The sequence below is a fragment of the Lissotriton helveticus genome, chromosome 1_1 (assembly GCF_964261635.1).
Source record: "Lissotriton helveticus chromosome 1_1, aLisHel1.1, whole genome shotgun sequence".
Taxonomy (NCBI): Eukaryota; Metazoa; Chordata; class Amphibia; order Caudata; family Salamandridae; genus Lissotriton; species Lissotriton helveticus.
In genome coordinates, this window is record NC_136057.1 from 227,571,112 (window position 1) to 227,589,297 (window position 18,186).

General features: G+C 44.4%; 1 protein-coding gene across 1 annotated transcript; it reads right to left on the bottom strand.

Annotated features, from left to right (window-relative positions):
• Positions 1 to 1,228: 1,228 nt before the first annotated feature.
• Positions 1,229 to 16,376, bottom strand: LOC144760908 (olfactory receptor 5J3-like). The gene is made up of 3 exons (XM_078646559.1): positions 15,736 to 16,376; positions 13,603 to 13,607; positions 1,229 to 1,559 (listed from the first exon to the last, which is right to left on the bottom strand). The coding sequence occupies exons 1-3, from the start codon at positions 16,354 to 16,356 to the stop codon at positions 1,229 to 1,231; spliced, it is 957 nt and encodes a 318-aa protein (XP_078502685.1). The 5' UTR covers positions 16,357 to 16,376.
• Between the last annotated feature and the right edge of the window lie 1,810 nt (positions 16,377 to 18,186).

Genomic DNA, 18,186 nt, shown 5'->3' on the forward strand with positions numbered 1-18,186 from the left:
AAACTTTTCTGAACCAAAGTGTGGGTTTTGAGGCCCCTCTCGAGAAACCCTGCTGCTGGAGGTTGTGTGCCTACATATCAGGATTGAGGAAGACCTGAGAAATAGGAGAGTTCATCCCTATCCCAAATGAGGACCTGGTGTGGATGACATTTACACGGATGTATGACATTACAACGCATGCTTTTACATCGCATGCCTTTACAACGCTGTTTTTACAACGCATGCCTTTACAACGCATAGTGCTTTGGGCCGCTGGATAATAATTAGTTTAATTTACTATTCCAACTCCAGTCCCCGTGGATAGTAGGGAAGGTGTTGGATAGTAAATTAAACCTATTCCCTATCCTAGAGCGCCCCCAGCGCAATGCGTTGTAATGGTTTGCGTTGTAAAAGTTGCGTCGTAAAGGCACTGCGTGGTAAAAGTTACGTAGTAAAGGATGTTTCCCCATTTACACATATCTGAGAACAGTTTTGGGTCTATCAAAGGGGCAATCCTGGAAACTACAGAGTGTTATACCTCCATATACCTCCATATATTGAGGCTGTGAAAAGGCCTATGAACATAGAAAATAAAAGCCAACCATAACATTTACTGCAACAATGTACTGCATTCATACAACAAAAAAGTAACTGCTATTCCTAATCTGAGTGAGGTTCAGTCCCAAATATTCGTCCTGAAGAAGGTGGACCAGATTTGGTTTAGTCCACTCAAACGCATTGAAGTAGTCATGTGCTGAATCTGATTCTAGATGAAAAGCATTAATTCCATCAGTACCCTTGTTGGTTAAGAAATTACGGATCAGCACCGTTAACAGATATAACAACACTGTTTTTAGGAATCTGCTACTAGATTATTGTTTACTACCATATATTTTCTGTTTGATTGTATCATATTGTGCCATTACAGTTGGGGGCTTTGGAAAGGTTGTTTTTAACTGATATGCTTTTGTATATGTATTTTGGGATTATGATAAAGAAATTGGGTATCTATATGTAATCTCTATGATAATAAGGATTTATATACTTTTCCCCTCTGGTAGTATGTGCTTAAAACTATAGGACTCCGACTGCATGCATTAGGGAGTGAATTGAACTGTTGTATGTCACGAGCTATTGATTGAATCTACTGCGTGGCATCTTGATTCCAAGGGGAGTCTTTTATCCTGCTGATATGACAACAAAAGCAATACATTAACGTTGTTCACTTTATCATTGTTTCAAGCACTGATCACCGAGAAACAATTGGCTTGAACAATATCTTTCTCACAGCTTCTTTCATCTCATTGTTCCTCAGACTATATATCACAGGGTTCAGAGCAGGAACCAGCACAGCATGAATGACAGCGACCACTTTGATCTTGTCTTCTGATTCTTTTGAATTGGGTATTAACTCCATGATCAAGCAGCTGCCGTAGAAAAGAAAGACACAAGTGAAGTGGGAGATGCAGGTGGAGGCGGCCCGGTGTCTTCCAGCTGTGGTGCGGATCCTAAGGATTGATTTGATTATGTGGATGTAGGAGACAATGATAACAAGGAGGGAGCCTGCCACCATCATGGTACTGATGAAGCAAAGCTTTGCATATTTTGCGACTTGCTGTATTCATGAACCTCGTTTATGTGTAACAAGGTAATATTTGTATGTCTTACTAACGTTTATATTTAGTTTAAGCAAAGTTTATGAAGCTTGCCTATGTGTATTCCTAATGCATTTAATCCCTGTCCGTAAAATATGGCCGCCGCTTGTATTTAGTTACTGCGCATGCGTCAGCCACTGGACCATCTCACAGGGAAAACCAGGACGGGTTCCCCAGCGGTCTACAGCGCCACGACGCCTCAGGGCAGCAGTGCGCTTTACAAGACACATACATTTACATTTACATTCTATATTTCAGTCTTTTGCTTTAATAAAGACACACCTTTGCACATGTTGATTTTTCCATGCTTTTGCCGCAAACTATTGAATCATAAATAACCCTGGGCGTAGTGGGTGTAGTGGGGCTTCGTGGAGCTACGTGAAGTGGGCGAGAAACTACGCCCACCTCCGCACTCCGCGTAGCCCCACTACGCACCGCAGGCCTCCCTCCCGCCCTCCCTAAATACTTTAAATTAAAAGTGGAAAAGAATTAAAAGGCACTTACCTTGCCCGCCGCTGCCCGCCGCGTCCCCGGGGCTCGCTATCTTCATGGCTTCCGTCTTGTGTATCTAATGCGCATGCGCGGACGACCGCGCATGCGCATTTCTCGTGAGAAATGCGCATGCGCGGCCGCTCGTGCATGCGCATTAGATACACAAGACGGAAGCCATGAAGATAGCGAGCCCCGGGGACGCGGCGGGCAGCGGCGGGCAAGGTAAGTGCCTTTTAATTCTTTTCCGCTTTTAATTTAAAGTATTTAGGGAGGGCGGGAGGGAGGCGGGTGGCGGCCAGCTACGCTCCGTCTGCGGAGCGTGCATAGTGCCGGATTCTACGCCTGCTACGCAAAATGCGTAGAAGCCGGCACTACGCACACTCCGTGCACGGAACGTAGCCGCCCGCCCAGGGTTAATCATAAAGTCAATTGCATATATTCTTAAATTGTTCCTATGCTATCCTACCTTTTGGAAATCATATTTTGCATTGCAGTTTGTCATTTTCTGATATGGTCTAGAACGGCCTTACTTAAACTGTCTGAAAACTCCTTGCCTTGAATGCATAGCATTTTCTCTTTATCTCACAATTGCATTTAAATGGTTACCCTGACTTTATTTCTCTATAGTTATGTACTTTTCATTATCTTGGTTATTGACTGCCTTATTCTTGTAAGTTTAATGCTTGACGAAAACGAACTTTAGATAAACATTTTAAAACTTCCAGTTGTCCGTGGTCCTTTTACAAACAGTATTGAATGTCAGTTGAATTTGCATTTACTGCCTTTCCTTTTACAGCTAGGCTCCTGATTCGTTGAGGCCATAGGTACCCGTGTCGGTGGATGGTAAGTCGGGTACACTAAGTAATAACGGTAGGGAACACACACAATTGGTAGCAGCCCGTGAAGTCGCCCTGTCAAGGAGTAGTGTGAATTGAAAGTATATGGGCCCTGAAGCCGGAAACGGCGGAATCATTGGCTGGGTGACCTCGCGCGCTCTATCAGTTTTTCTGGTAGATCAGAGGATGGTTAGGGACTAGCTAAAGGTTAGGCAGGATTAGTTAGACTAGTTAAGTCGGTAGCTGCTAGTACATTAATGCTGCTATAAGAGCGGCTGTTCCGAGGGGACCGATCACTCTCTTGTGAATACGCTGCTGAAATCAATGAATTGTTTTTTCATTATTATTCTTGTTCTTATATTGTTATATGTATTAATCCATGCATTTGTAAACCGTCTCGTATTGTGTTGTCCGAACTCCCCGGGGAATTGAAAGGGCAAGTGGTGAATAGAATCCATTGTCCTGAGGTCACAGGCTTAAGGAAAGTTAGGTGCAGGTTAGGATAACCGGGAAGCACTAACTAGGGTTTTCTGAATACATGTGTGAATAAATGTCAGTAACGAGGTTAATTGGCAAACTTCCCATAGTGGCGTAACCTAGTAAGGGTCACATCGGAAGAGTAGCAGGTGCCTCGGAGCTAGGGTGAAAGCAGAGGGGTCCGCTGGGAAACCTTAGACTCGGATATATCCCGGAGAAGTGGATGAGTTTAGGGGAATAACAGGTTCACCGATGCTAGAGTGAAGGGTAGGCGGAAGAGATCTACCCGCAGCGGGTGAAAAGTAAATGGAAGTAGTTTACTTGCAGTAAAACAAAGCTATCCTGTCTAGACACTTGAGCACTGTGGCGAATGTGTATTTGTTGTAAAATAACCAAGCACTGAGCACTTTAAAAGGAAAGAAAGTTTCCGTTACCTTGTGAAGGGAGGGAGTCAGTCGCGAAGCGCCTCTGACGTCACTCCGTGCCGCGCTGGGATTGGTAGAAGCAGCGGGCGGGTAGCGGGGCTGGAATTGTGAAGGAGGGGTGAAGCGCCGGAGCGTGAGAACAGTCTCACGAAGGGGCCGCGCACCCATTGGCCGAAAATACTTGAACGCGTGCACCTCATTGGTCGCACGGAATTGCAAGACGCGTTTTTGATTGGAGGTGAATTTGTAAACAGAGTTAAGCGTAAAAATCGTATGTGGCACTCGTATTGTCCAGAGACTAGACCCGATCCAAGAAACCAAGGGTTTGAAAGGGATCAGTGGAAAGCTAATAGATACGATATTATGTACGGAGCTAAGAGAAAGATGTCCCTTGTAAATAGGGTAAAGAATTATTTCAAAACGGACAAACCGATTAAATCTAGAGAGGGCGTTACTATCCCGCCACCGAATACTCCTGCCTCATTCATGATGTTTGACCGAGGGTACAATACCTGTGTGTGGTTGGAGAATTGGGTAAGGTACACAGAAGATGACGGAGTATTGGCTTTTCCGTTAGACGGTACCTTCAATGGTAGGATTTTATTCAATTTGAGAACCCGCATGAATGAATTACATCCCAGACCGAGACTAACGCAGTATGAGGCATTAGAGGAATGGGAGATTGAGGCTTTTGAAAGAGAGAAACCCCGGATGGACAAAGGTCTGACCAAGTGGTACCCAAGGCTGAAACAGGAGACTAGGGACAAGAGGATGAAACAGTGGAGGCAGAGCATGATTGTTGAGGGTCTGTTTCCCATGATGCCAGCATGTACCCCTTCGGGGGAAGAGAAAAAGACAGAAAAGTGTAAGCATTGGGGAGCCCTTGGAGAGTCAGATGATGAATTGTTAGATGACATCTTTACAAGAAGTCCGCCCCCTTATAATGAGGGAGCCCGACCTTCCAGTGCAGGAGACCATCCCCAGCGTCCATCTATCAAAGAGGAGGATAGATCTCTATGTAGGGGGGGAGGTGGCCAGGTGTTGCCCTATTTTGATAACCCCGGACCCGCAGAGGTACGCAATATATATCCTAGAATGCCCGAGAGCTCGGAGGAAAAATATTCCCGTGAAAGAACATTTTTTCCCAGACCTCTGTATGAAAACGAAGAAAAGCCAGTAAGTTCAGGAGTACCCTTTTTGCAGCCTCCATATGGGGAAGAGCGTAGGTCATTTGGCACAGGAACTTTGTTCCCAAAACCAAATTATGGCGGAGGACCAAGTGAAACGCATCCTACTGCCCCGAGTCTTACCCCTCACCTGACCCCACAGATGATACCTGACCGGACATTAGGAAGAGTACTAGATGAAAGGGAGCAAGAGGACCTAGCTAGACAGAGGACAGAAATAATTCAGAAAATCTCCCAGTTAAATAACAGTCCTGAGGCTTTGACTATTCCGGTAACAATCGGACCCGTAGTTCCGTTGTACGGGAATAATCAAGGAGGTCCAAATCCTCCAGTTATGAACCCGATAATGGCCCCGCCGAGGCAAGAGCCCCTACTGATAGACGATCAGTCCAGTGAGTGCGAGTCTGAAGTGGTGTTCTTGGATCTACCAAACAAACAGACCGGAAAGGGAGTGCAGAAGAGGCATAATCCTTTTGATGCGAAAGAAATTAAATTAGAATCAGCAGCAGGGACTAGGAGTGTTTCCTTGGTAACTCCGGAAGAGATTGAAAGTTGGAGTCGTGATTTAGAAAAACAGGCTCCGCAAACGAAACCTTTAGACCTCTACAAGCTGAGGGTAGAAATAGAGGAATTGATGGCAGGAAATGTGGGGTTAGACAGATTAAACACCTATTCTGAAGAAGAGTTGCTGTTTATGTGTAAAAGCCTTACCAGAAGTACCAGGGTGCTCCACGAAAAGCTGACAGACACCGCAGCTAGTATGGGGGTAGATATTTCAAGATCCAAGCCCTTACAAAAGCCTTATAGAGCTGAATTCTCAGACAAGGATTTAGAGAACTTGAATGTGTCAGGGAAGAAGGTGCAGATTAAAGAGTTGCTTGCAGTTTTGCAAAAATGGGGAGATGTGGAAAGGTGGAGAAGCAGGTGGGCAAGAAAGAAAGATGAGGCTCGATCCAGACAAGCTACCCCTGAGTTCCCTTTAAGAGAAGTAGACAAGCCTAAAACATTATGCCCCATGCGTGAGGTACCAGGTGGGAGGTATGTGCACGTTCCATGGTCCAGACAGGATATTGTGTCCTTTACTAACGATTTCCCGAAACTGCGTGAGAAGCCGGTTGAATGGTACCGGCAAGTGGAAAGGTTTGTAAAGGTGCAAAAATGCCTGTGGAAAGACCTGGAGGGGTTTTTCGACATTGTGGTCCCGGTCGATCTATGGACCGAGTGTAAAATAGCCATAGCCTGGCCTAGTGAGGAGTACACAAGAGATAAAGAAACAGGGGAACCTTCGAAGGAAGTCATGAGAAAATATGAGCAGGTAATTCAGCACTTGAAAGAAAAGGTGCCCGCAAAGGAAACTGATTGGACCAGGATAGATAGAACAATGCAGGAAAGGGATGAGACAGTGCACTCCTATTATGAAAGGCTGTTGCAGGTGTTTAAAACATACAGTGGTATAGATAACATCGAGATGAAGGACATGACGCATTTTATTTACAGGTTTGTAAACGGTTTAAGACCTGAAATTTGTCAGTGGATAAAAGATAACAAAATCTGTTGGCACTCCAAAAAGGTAGACGAGGTCCTGCGGTACGCAAAGTACTGCGAGGACGAAATGGCAGAAAAGAAAAAGGCTCTTAAGGAGAAAGTGATGTGGGCTCAGGTGAAGCTCGCAGAACAGCAGGAAAAGCAGTTGAGTACAATGGTCAAAAATGCTAAGAACGAAGGTCCTGGGGGTGGGGGAGGAAGTAAGCCCCGGCCCAGAATGAGCAGGGAGGAGGCTATGAAGAAATTTCCCTGCCATCAGTGCGGCGAAATTGGACACTGGCGTAACGAGTGTCCTTACTTGCCGGATGATAACCCCAAAACACCTGATTTAACTCCACAGACGCAGAAAGAAAGACCAAGAAAGACTCAACCACAGGTAAAGACAGTGCAGGTGCCCCGCGCACCAAAGCAGGTATACAAGGGAAAACAAACAGAGGGAGATGAGATAGAAGTCTGGGAAAGCAATAAGAACAGAAATGCAGCAACTTCGCAGTATCTTTTAAATGATACCTTCCTTTGTGATGACCAGTACTGACGGGGCCTGAGAGGGGAGGACGAGGAGTGCGTACTTGGCGCCTCCTTGCCGGTAGACCAGTCCGGACCATACATTGAAGGAAAGGTTGACGGGAATGATGTCACCTTTCTGTTGGACACTGGCGCTACCCGTTCTACTGTGAGAACAGTGGACGTTCCAAACCTACCCCTCTCGGGAGAAGCCATCCAAGTAGTGGGTGTATCTAATCAATTGATTAGTACTCCTGTTACCAAGCCCATGGAGATCTCAATTGGAAACTTTAAGGAAATGCATAGATTTGTCGTTTGCGACACCAGTCCAGTGAACTTGCTGGGACGTGATTTGTTGTGCAAAATGAACTGTACCATCTTTTGCACACCAAAGGGTGTTGAAATTCAGACCCCAGATGAAGACGGCATTTATAAAATAATGTTAGTCCGCCCTGACTCGGAAATTAAACGAATGACCATGCATGATTTACCCAAAGAACTCCAAGAAGCAGTGAAGCCAGAGGTGTGGGACTTTACTGGGAAAGATGTAGGGTTAATGAAAAATGTGGACCCCATCCAGATAGCCATCAAGGACAATGCAGTATACCCCAATACTAAACCCTACAGAATGAATGCAGAAGTGAAAGCTGGTGTTACTCTGGAAATACAGAAATTGCTAGAAGGAAACATCATACAGGAAGTAATGAGTAGCCCATGTAACTCCCCGATTATGGGCATTAAAAAGCCTAGTGGCAAGTACAGAGTAGTGCAAGATTTACGAAAAATCAACAAGATAGTGGTCCCCTGCTGCCCTATTGTCCCGAATCCAGCAGTGATTCTGTATCAGATTCCCTGGGATGCTGAATGGTTCACTGTGATAGACCTATGTCATGCATTCTTTTCCATTCCCTTGCATCCAGATAGCAAATTTCTTTTCTCATTTGCCTTCAATGGTCACGTGTATTGCTGGAACAGGGTCCCTCAAGGGTACACAGAGAGCCCCTCTATCTTTAATCAGATCTTGAAAAAATGTTTGGAAACTTTGGTCTTACCTGGAAACTCTGTCTTAGTGCAATACATAGACGACCTCCTGGTGGCGTCTAAAAGTCATAGGGATTGTGTGATTGACACCATTGCCCTCCTGAATCATCTGAGTGAGAAAGGACATAAAGTGGCCCCTGACAAATTACAGTTCTGTGCAAAATCAGTGAAATATCTGGGGCACCAGATAGAGAAAGGGGTCAGGAAAGTGACGTCAGAAAGAGTGAGAATAATACAAAAGATGCAGTTACCCCGTACTCAGAAAGAGATCAGAATGTTCCTGGGTGTGATAGGATACTGCAGGCAGTGGATTCTGGGATTTGCAGTCCTAGCTAGGCCCTTGATAAAAATGACCAAGAGAGGAACTCCAGATGTTGTAGAATGGGATGATGAAAGCTTAACAGCTTTCACGAAACTGCGAGATTGTCTGTGTACAGCCCCTACATTGGGAATGCCAGACTATTCCAAAGAATTTGCCCTGTTCTGTGACACTCGTGATAATTGTGCATTGTCGGTCCTGACACAAGATCATGGCACAACGAGAAGGCCTGTGGCATATTTCTCTGCCACCCTGGATCCAGTGGCTGCTGGATTACCAGGTTGTCTGAAAGCAGTAGCTGCTACCTGCGCAAGTTTAGAGCAGAGTGAGTCCATTGTCATGGGACATCCGGTAACTTTGTATGTCTCACATGGAGTGGTAATTTTGTTGACCAGAACAAAAACTCAGTATCTCACCCCTAGTCGGCTGACTAAATATGAGAGGATTCTTGTGGGTGCTGCAAATGTAAACATTGTTAGGTGCAGTATTCTGAACCCAGCCACCTTACTTCCCGACCCAAAGGATATGGAAGGGGGGGTGGATGATGAATATGATTGTATTGATCTAACAGAATTCAACACCAAGCCACGCCCAGACATAAAAGAAACGCCATTGCCTGAGCATGACAAAGAATTATTTGTAGATGGTTCATGTCTAAGGCATGAACAAGGAGGCCTGAGTGCTGCCTATGCGGTAGTCTCCTTAGAGAAAATTGAGGAAGCAGGTTACCTATATCATATCAAGTCTGCACAAGTAGCCGAATTGATTGCTATGATTAAAGCTTGCCAAATTGGGAAGAACCTGCGCATAACAGTGTATACTGACAGTCAGTACTGTTATGGGGTTGTGCATGACTTCGGCCAGTTGTGGCTACAGAGGGAGTTCCTGACTTCATCAGGTACCCCTATTCGAAATGGAAAGGTTGTTCAGGACCTTTTAGAGGCAATCCAGTTACCAAAGGAACTGGCAGTGGTAAAATGTGCTGCTCATAAGAAGAGCATGGACAAGGTATCACTGGGAAACGATTATGCTGATCGAGTGGCCCAATGGTGCGCAAGGGATCGGTATATCGTAAATCCAAAACGAGGGGGGCCAGGAACCAGCTGCCAACTTCAGGTGTTTGAAGAAGTGCCTACATGGGATGAAGTGAAAGAGTGGCAGCAGGCGGCACCTTGGCAAGAAAGAGAGAAGTGGAAGGAAGATGGATGTAGACCAAGACGAGTGGATGGTGTCATTCTGGGCCCAACTGGTATGCCTGTGTTACCTAGACACTTACTTAGCACAATGGTGAGATTAATACATGAAGGATCACACATTGGTAGGGACGCCATGATTCTAGTGTTCCAACAGACTTGGTACAGTAAAAAGTTCAGGAAAGTAGCAGAGTCCCTCTGCCAGAGGTGCCTGTCATGTCAAAGGATGAACCCAGGAAAGAAAACAATGGTTGAATTGGGGAAAATTGGGAGGTCAGGGGGTCCCTTTGTACGAATACAGATTGATTTCATCACCATGCCCCGGTGTGAAGGGAAGCGATATGTCCTTGTCATGGTCTGTTTATTTTCAAAGTGGGTGGAAGCTTTCCCTACTCCCCAAAATGACGCAATAACAGTAGCTAAGTGTTTACTAAAAGAACTGATACCTAGGTTCGGGGTTCCAGTCACTATTGAATCAGATAGAGGCCGACATTTTCAGAATGAGGTGATCGACGAACTCTGTAAAGCCTTTGGAATATCACAAAAGCTTCACTGTGCATACCGTCCAGAGGCTTCTGTAATAGTGGAACAAGTAAATGGAACTATCAAAAACAGACTAGCAAAACTGGGTGATGCAACTGGCATGACTTGGGTAAAGGCCCTGCCCCTGGTCCTGATGGGACTCAGAAGTGTTCCTGACCGCAAGACAGGCCTAAGTCCCCATGAAATCATTATGGGAAGAGTGATGAGACAAGCATGGGTGCCAGGAAGCAAATTGTTGAGTATTACTGATGATTTGGTGCTTGAATACTGCAAGAGATTGGGTGACCAAGTGCGTTCTATCTCTCGCCAGATCGGAGAAGACGCCATCCTCAATCCAACGACTCCTCTCCACAAACTGGTCCCGGGGGACTGGGTGAAGATAAAGAAGCATACTCGGAAGAGCTGCCTGGAGCCAAGGTGGGGAGAAAAACGTCAGGTGATTCTGGTTACTACCACAGCAGTCAAGTGTGCAGGGGTTCCGCGTTGGATACACGCCAGCCACACCCAGAAGGTACCACCAGACGAAGTGCCTGAAGCAGAAGGGCGTCCAGCAGAGGACTCTGCAGGAGCCAGACCAGAAGTAGCTGACGACGTACAGCCCAGTACCAGTCAAGCTACAGAATCAGCAGACGTTGGCTCAAGAATAGTTGATAACGAACTACCAGGAGCCCAGCCTGCTGAAGGGGTCAAAGAAGCTGAGCCAGAAATAGCTGAAGACGAGCTGCCGAGCATATGGCCAGAGGAGTGGATTCCCTTGATTGATCTCACCGAAGACCCCATTTGCACAAGTGAACGACTTTGGGAGGGTAGAGAGTGGACTAGAGAGGAAAAGCAAGGCACAGGCGAAGAACCTCAGACTCTTGAGATTCACATCAAAACTGAGGAAGGAGAAGGTCAGACAGGGACAGAGCACGTGGTTGATACAGAACAAGTGAATGCTGCAGAGCCGGTGCCCGATACTGAACAAGTGAAGGATCCTGAACAAGAGAGGAATACAGAACAAGTGATTGATACTCCTCCACTGACTCCTGATATCGGGAAGGGACAGACTAGACATAGTGTAATTGTTCGAGCAGAAGAAAGTCCAGAGATCGAAGTGCTTGAACAGGATCAGATAGAATTAGAAGAACGTGTTCAGGAAACAGAGTCAGAGACACTTGAAGAGCAAACACACAATTTACCTGAACAAGGCCAGATTAGTACCCAGGCAGAAGAAACAGATGCTAGCCCTGGAATTAGTCAGATAGAAGAAGAAGAAACTGAGACAGAATTGCCAACAGTTAATGAGAACAAAAGGGCAAGAGAAGGGAACGAAGTTCAAGTACCCACAAAAAGACTTAAGAAAAGAAAACATCTTGAGCATAGATACATAAAGAAATTGAGACTGAGAATAAAAACAGTAGAAGAAAAACGTGCAGAAGAAAGGAGGAGTGCTCGCATAGCAGAACAACCATAAGACACTTCCAAAAGAAGGAGTGATCGGATAAAGAGACAAAACAAAAAGTACAAGTCACCTGAATGGACACTTGTGTTAGAAGAACTTGAAGATCTCGATATCACTGACGTAAGCGACGGAGAGCCCGTCCCTGAGTACTCTGACGAAGAGGAAGAAGAGCCACCGTGAATTTGCACAAAGTAAGATACTTGTGTAGAGACACAAAGAGGGGTTGAGAAACTTCTTCTGAAGCCAAAATGTCTGATTCAAACGTGAATGGTAGACCTAGTCGCAGCGGTTGCAAAACTTGCTGCAAGGTATGTGTCTGTAGTATAGTTGTCCTGATATTACTCTGGATAGGACTAACAATTTTCATTCCCTTTGCTGTAAGCAAAGATACTAATATTGTCCCTACTGAAATTGTAAATACTGACAGTGAAGAGCTGACAACACAGAGTGTAGCTAGACATGAGAGAGCACTGAGACAAACAAAACAAGACTTAGAAGCATCAGATGAGGGAGAACTACATTATCATAGAATTAAAAACAGGACACGCTTAAATGTTTTCGCAAACTTATTAATACACTATGTAGAGACTATGGAAATTGAAGATTGCTATGTCTGCATGAAGCTACCTACTTCTGTGGCTGAAGGCGTGACATACCATCACTTACCGCTGACATACGGAATCTCCTGTAGCATTTTAGCTAGTTTATTTTACAAAAGAGGACCGTTACAGTACTATTACTCTAATAATGACGTGATCTTTTCTGAGCTTCCTATACGTGGGAACTTGAATCCTGTACATACCAAAAGTGACGTGATACGATATATGGGAGATTATTTCCTGACTATTGGTGACATTGACATAGGTGAAGCACACAGAGATAACTTGACTTGTTCTTTGCATGAGCAGGAAAAGATGTTCCTGAACATGGCAGAGAAAAGGAGAATTAAAATACAAAAGAAAGCAAATGACGAAAGTCAGAAAAGGCCAAAGTGGGCAGAGAACATGGAAGGAACCTCAACTGGTGGGGCGGGTCCTGCTCTGTTGCTGGATTTTGAAAAGAAAGGCAAGCTATGTCTTCACCGCGAGAAGACTAGCTATTATAATAACATTTTCATTGGTTCCAGTGAATGTGAACATAATTACAAGGTAATTGGAGGTTGGGGTTTCAAAAATGGGTCAGAGCCTGTGTTTCCTGGAATTTATTATATTTGTGGGGACAAGGCTTATTTCAAATTGCCGGATCACTGGTATGGAAGTTGCTATTTTGGCATTGTCTTCCCGAAAATATACCATGTGAATGGAGTTGCTGGAAGCAGTGAAAATACTAATGGCTTAGTGCGTAGTAAAAGAGAAAGTATAGGTGAAATAATGGGTAGTATTTTCAGTGCACTGATACCTGGAGTGGGAGTGGTTCTGAACACTCACAGAATTTGCAAATTGTCCACTATAGTGGATGTGTTGTCGACTGAGACAGCTCATGGATTTCTGCTGGTCAATACCGAAATGGTTGCGATCAGATCAATGGTTTTACAGAATCGACTTGCTCTTGATACCTTATTGGCGAAAGAGGGCGGAGTCTGCCGGATGTTGAAGGCGCAACATTGTTGCACTTATATTCCGGACAAAAGTGTGCAGCTCAAAAGATATGTGAGAAACATTACTAATTTGGCAAAGGAACACAGACCACTCGAGGTTGATAGTGCCTGGAAGAGACTGGTAGATGGTGTGTAAATGTAGGTGATTGTTTCGTTAGTATAGGTAAAGGCTTATTGTTTAAAGTACTGATGCCAATTGGAATTATAGGTCTCATCCTATTTTTCATATTTGTCTGTTGCAAATGCCGTAAACACACCAGAAAGCATGAAGTGAATGCAAGAGGGGTGAAACGAAGTGTGGATGAGCTCGAATTAGAGGAAGTGAATAATCAGATCTATAAAAAGGTGAAGAATTCTCACCCTACCAAAACTGAAAAGGAAACATTGGAGAAATTGCTGGAAGAGATAGAATTGTACAAAGTGTGAAAGAAAGTTGGCATCTGGTTCCATTAAATTTTGTGATGATAGTAAATATCATCAAAGAGGGGATTGATGAAGCAAAGCTTCGCATATTTTGCGACTTGCTGTATTCATGAACCTCGTTTATGTGTAACAAGGTAATATTTGTATGTCTTACTAACGTTTATATTTAGTTTAAGCAAAGTTTATGAAGCTTGCCTATGTGTATTCCTAATGCATTTAATCCCTGTCCGTAAAATATGGCCGCCGCTTGTATTTAGTTACTTCGCATGCGTCAGCCACTCTCACGTGTCCTGACGTGTCTGCAGAGTTGGAGGGAAATTTATGCGCATGCGTAATACATAGCTTTGCCAGTAACGTGGTACTGCTCGTGCCACTGCTCTTGTGCCTGTTATATGTAGCTAACATTTAGACTGCATAAGTATATTTTATAGTGATAAGTTGAAAGTACAAACCCTGTGATGTGTTTTCATAATGTTATTTCTATGTATTAATTTGTTTTCGCTTGCTTTTCATGTACCGCGGGGAATGGGGGTCTAACTGCACCAAAAGCCATCTTGGAGGTCCCTTCTACGCATGTGCGACTTTCTGGGGCACCGACAACCTTGGCTGATGGAACACCGCCAGTTGGCAGTGATGGGCAAGATGCTCCTGAGAACTGACCTGCAACCCTAGCAGGACGGAATCACATGTTCTTTTTCCGAAACAATGTAATATATCTATTGTATTTCTATGCAGTTTCTCATGGGAACCCCAATCTCGCTAGGCGGTACCCAGATATGTAAATGAAGCATCCAAATAGTGTGTTATGATTGGTGTATTACCCAAATCCTACCTTAGGACCAATCGAAATTGGGGATTCTGGCACTTTGCAACATTTGGGGGGTGGTACCCTGTCCCAAAACAGTATATCTACCCTGGGTTCACCTAGGGAAATTGTCCGACTTGTCTGGTTTAGCTGACCTGTCACTGACCCATCGTACTCAATAGGTGACCGAAGATACAGAGCGCTGCGGAGCACTCTGTCCGAAATTGACCATAGACTAAGGTTCTACTGAACCTTAAAGTGCTGGCGAAGCACTTTGCTGGGAGTTCGCTGACCCAATCGGGGTCTTGATCGATAGCTGCAGAGAGGGTGGAGCGCAGGCGTTGCTTCCAAACTGCGGGTGCGGTCCTGTCCTGAGCGGTCCTGTCCTGAGGGTTTGCTGTCCTGTCCTGAGGTCCTGTCCTGATTCCTAATCTGAGGGTATCCTGTCCTGTCCGGGGTGTCCATTCTGCACCTGCTGTCTTTTGAGGGGTATCCTTCCTTGAGGGTTTCCTGTCCTTAAACTGACCCGTGGCCAGGGTTTGGTTTCTACACCAGTCTAGGTAAATACTGCTCTAAGTTCTTTAAACTTGCACCTTTCTATATTTCAGTCTTTTGCTTTAATAAAGACACACCTTTGCACATGTTGATTTTTCCATGCTTTTGCCGCAAACTATTGAATCATAAAGTCAATTGCATATATTCTTAAATTGTTCCTATGCTATCCTACCTTTTGGAAATCATATTTTGCATTGCAGTTTGTCATTTTCTGATATGGTCTAGAACGGCCTTACTTAAACTGTCTGAAAACTCCTTGCCTTGAATGCATAGCATTTTCTCTTTATCTCACAATTGCATTAAAATGGTTACCCTGACTTTATTTCTCTATAGTTATGTACTTTTCATTATCTTGGTTATTGACTGCCTTATTCTTGTAAGTTTAATGCTTGACGAAAACGAACTTTAGATAAACATTTTAAAACTTCCAGTTGTCCGTGGTCCTTTTACAAACAGTATTGAATGTCAGTTGAATTTGCATTTACTGCCTTTCCTTTTACAGCTAGGCTCCTGATTCGTTGAGGCCATAGGTACCCGTGTCGGTGGATGGTAAGTCGGGTACACTAAGTAATAACGGTAGGGAACACACACAATTGGTAGCAGCCCGTGAAGTCGCCCTGTCAAGGAGTAGTGTGAATTGAAAGTATATGGGCCCTGAAGCCGGAAACGGCGGAATCATTGGCTGGGTGACCTCGCGCGCTCTATCAGTACTTACTACAAAACGAATCAAATCATTTAGGAAAAAGTTTGTACATGATAGATTCACAAGCACAGGGTAATCACAAGCAAAGTGATTTATAATATTAGGCCCACAAAAAGATAATTGATATAAACAACCAGCTTGAATCAGAGAATGCAAAAAGCCTCCTATGTATGACCCTACAATCAAGCGTACACAAAGATGTTTACTCATATTGACTGTGTATAGCAGTGGGTTGCATATCGCCACATATCGATCGTAGGCCATTACACCCAAGAGAAAGAATTCAGCACTGCCCAAAGAACAAAACACATAGGTTTGGGCTATGCATTCCCAAAAAGAGATTCTCTTTTCTCCGGTAAGAAATCCAACTAGCATCTTTGGAGAGATAACAGTGGTCAAGGAAATATCCACAAAGGATAGCTGTGTAAGGAATATGTACATGGGCGTGTGAAGGTGGGACCAGTACCAAACAATGAACATGATACTGACATTTCCAAGCACAGTGAAAGTGTAGACTGATAGGAACATGAAGACGAGCAAGGGTTGCAGATGTGGGTTACTGGTAAACCCTGTCAGGATGAACTCCATCACAGTGCTTCTGTTTTCAGGTTCCATGGCTATGGACAATGACATCGGTCTATGGAAAAAATCAAATGAGAGATCAACTATATGAACTAATAATGAGTATTGTGTTGTGCATACTTTTCCATCTATACCTTCCTTAAAATCTAGGGTGCATTAGAGAGAGACACCTTTAGTTCAGTATTTATAACAGAAAGGTGTCTCAGTAAGGTTCCATAACACAGGGTGACTCTCCATAGAAGCGGATAAGGTAGTCAAAGATCTTCCTTGAAAAAGCCAGATTATACAACAACATATTAGTTATTCAAATTACTGATTTTTTAGCAATTTATACTGTAGACATTGATGGCTTACTTTAAGCCCATTAATTTTTGTCCCAGTTATAATTTAATAGACAATCCTTAAATTTGTCGGATGTGATAATGGCTGTAATGTCTGGATGTTCCATGAAGATGACTTAGTGACGAGAGACCTAAAGTCACAATCATGATTGAGAGAAGCTGAAGGTAAGCTGTAAATGAGTGCACAACCCCGAAGAGAAAAGGCGCAAGTGGATATCAAGGATATCAAGGCACCCTGAAAATTCATCTATGACAAAGATTTCTACCTTTAAAGCAATACAGTTCAGTTACAGTGCCCATTTAAACTCCTGGAAGTGAAAGGTGCAGTAACAATAAAGCACTACAGACACATTATGACAAATAAAAGAAAATCAAATCATTTACTTCCACACATAGCAACAACATCATTAAAAATCAGTAAGGTGGTGTGACCAAGTTTTTGCAGCACTATGGGGTATGGCAAAATGCTCACAGAGGAACTAGACTGTTTTGTTACCACTAGCAATAAGAGAAACCTAGAAATATCACATTGGCTGTTACCCAATGGATGTGGTGCTTAAATGTGCATTACATGGTCACCCACTTCCTATACCTATTCCCCAAGGACTGGCAAATGGACTCTGAGAACTCAAAGGCAATACCACTCAGATCACATACTGTCAAATCATCAATAACTATTAATTATGGTACCATGTGGGAAGAAGGGCTGATTGGTACCAGGTGATACAGGCCTCAATAAGTAGCTGAAGCTCACCACCATGGTTTTGACTCTGGGCTCCAAAGGATTTGCTATTAGCTGTTTCCCTGAGGCGAAAGCTGGGGAAGCTTAGGCATTAGACTACGCTTGCAGTTTTACTAATTGCTGCTACTCGCTATTATTGCACAAAGTCCTTGTTTTATCCTTTTTTTAATAGTGTTGTGAATACTGCTTTGGACTGTCTACTCACCCTGCTCCAGCCGGCATTCCCCGCAGCCGAATAGGCGCTGCCGTGGGATGCCGATAGGGTAGCCGCCATCTTGCGTGAGGCACTGGGTTGCGGACCAGTTGTTTTATCCGCCCACCCTCTTTGGTATTTATTTGCGCAACTCTAGGCATCCTATTGATTTGCTATTAGCTGTTTCCCTGAGGCGGAAGCCAGGGAAGCTTAGGCATTAGACTACGCTTGCACTTTTAATAATTGCCGCTGCTCGCTATTATTGCACATAGTCCTTGTTTTATCCTTTTTTAATAGTGTTGTGAATACTGCTTTGGACTGTCTACTTACCCTGCTTCAGCCGGCATTCCCCGCAGCCGATTAGGCGCTGCCGTGGGATGCTGATAGGGTAGCCGCCATCTTGCGTGATGCGCCGGGATGTGGACCAGTTGTTTCATCCGCCAACCCTCTTCCTGTATTTATGGCAGGCATTTCCCATCCGCGCAGCGGGCGGGCGGGCGCAGCGGGCGTGCCAAAGGCGTGCCCGTCTGCGCCCGTCCACGCCCAAACGGGTCCAGCGGCCACTACCCTTGGCCCAAAACTTATCTCACTCAAGAGACTTTTCT

Coding starts and splice junctions, on each gene's coding strand:
- LOC144760908 (XM_078646559.1), bottom strand. CDS start 16,356: ATGTCATTGTCCATAGCCATGGAACCTGAAAACAGAAGCACTGTGATG.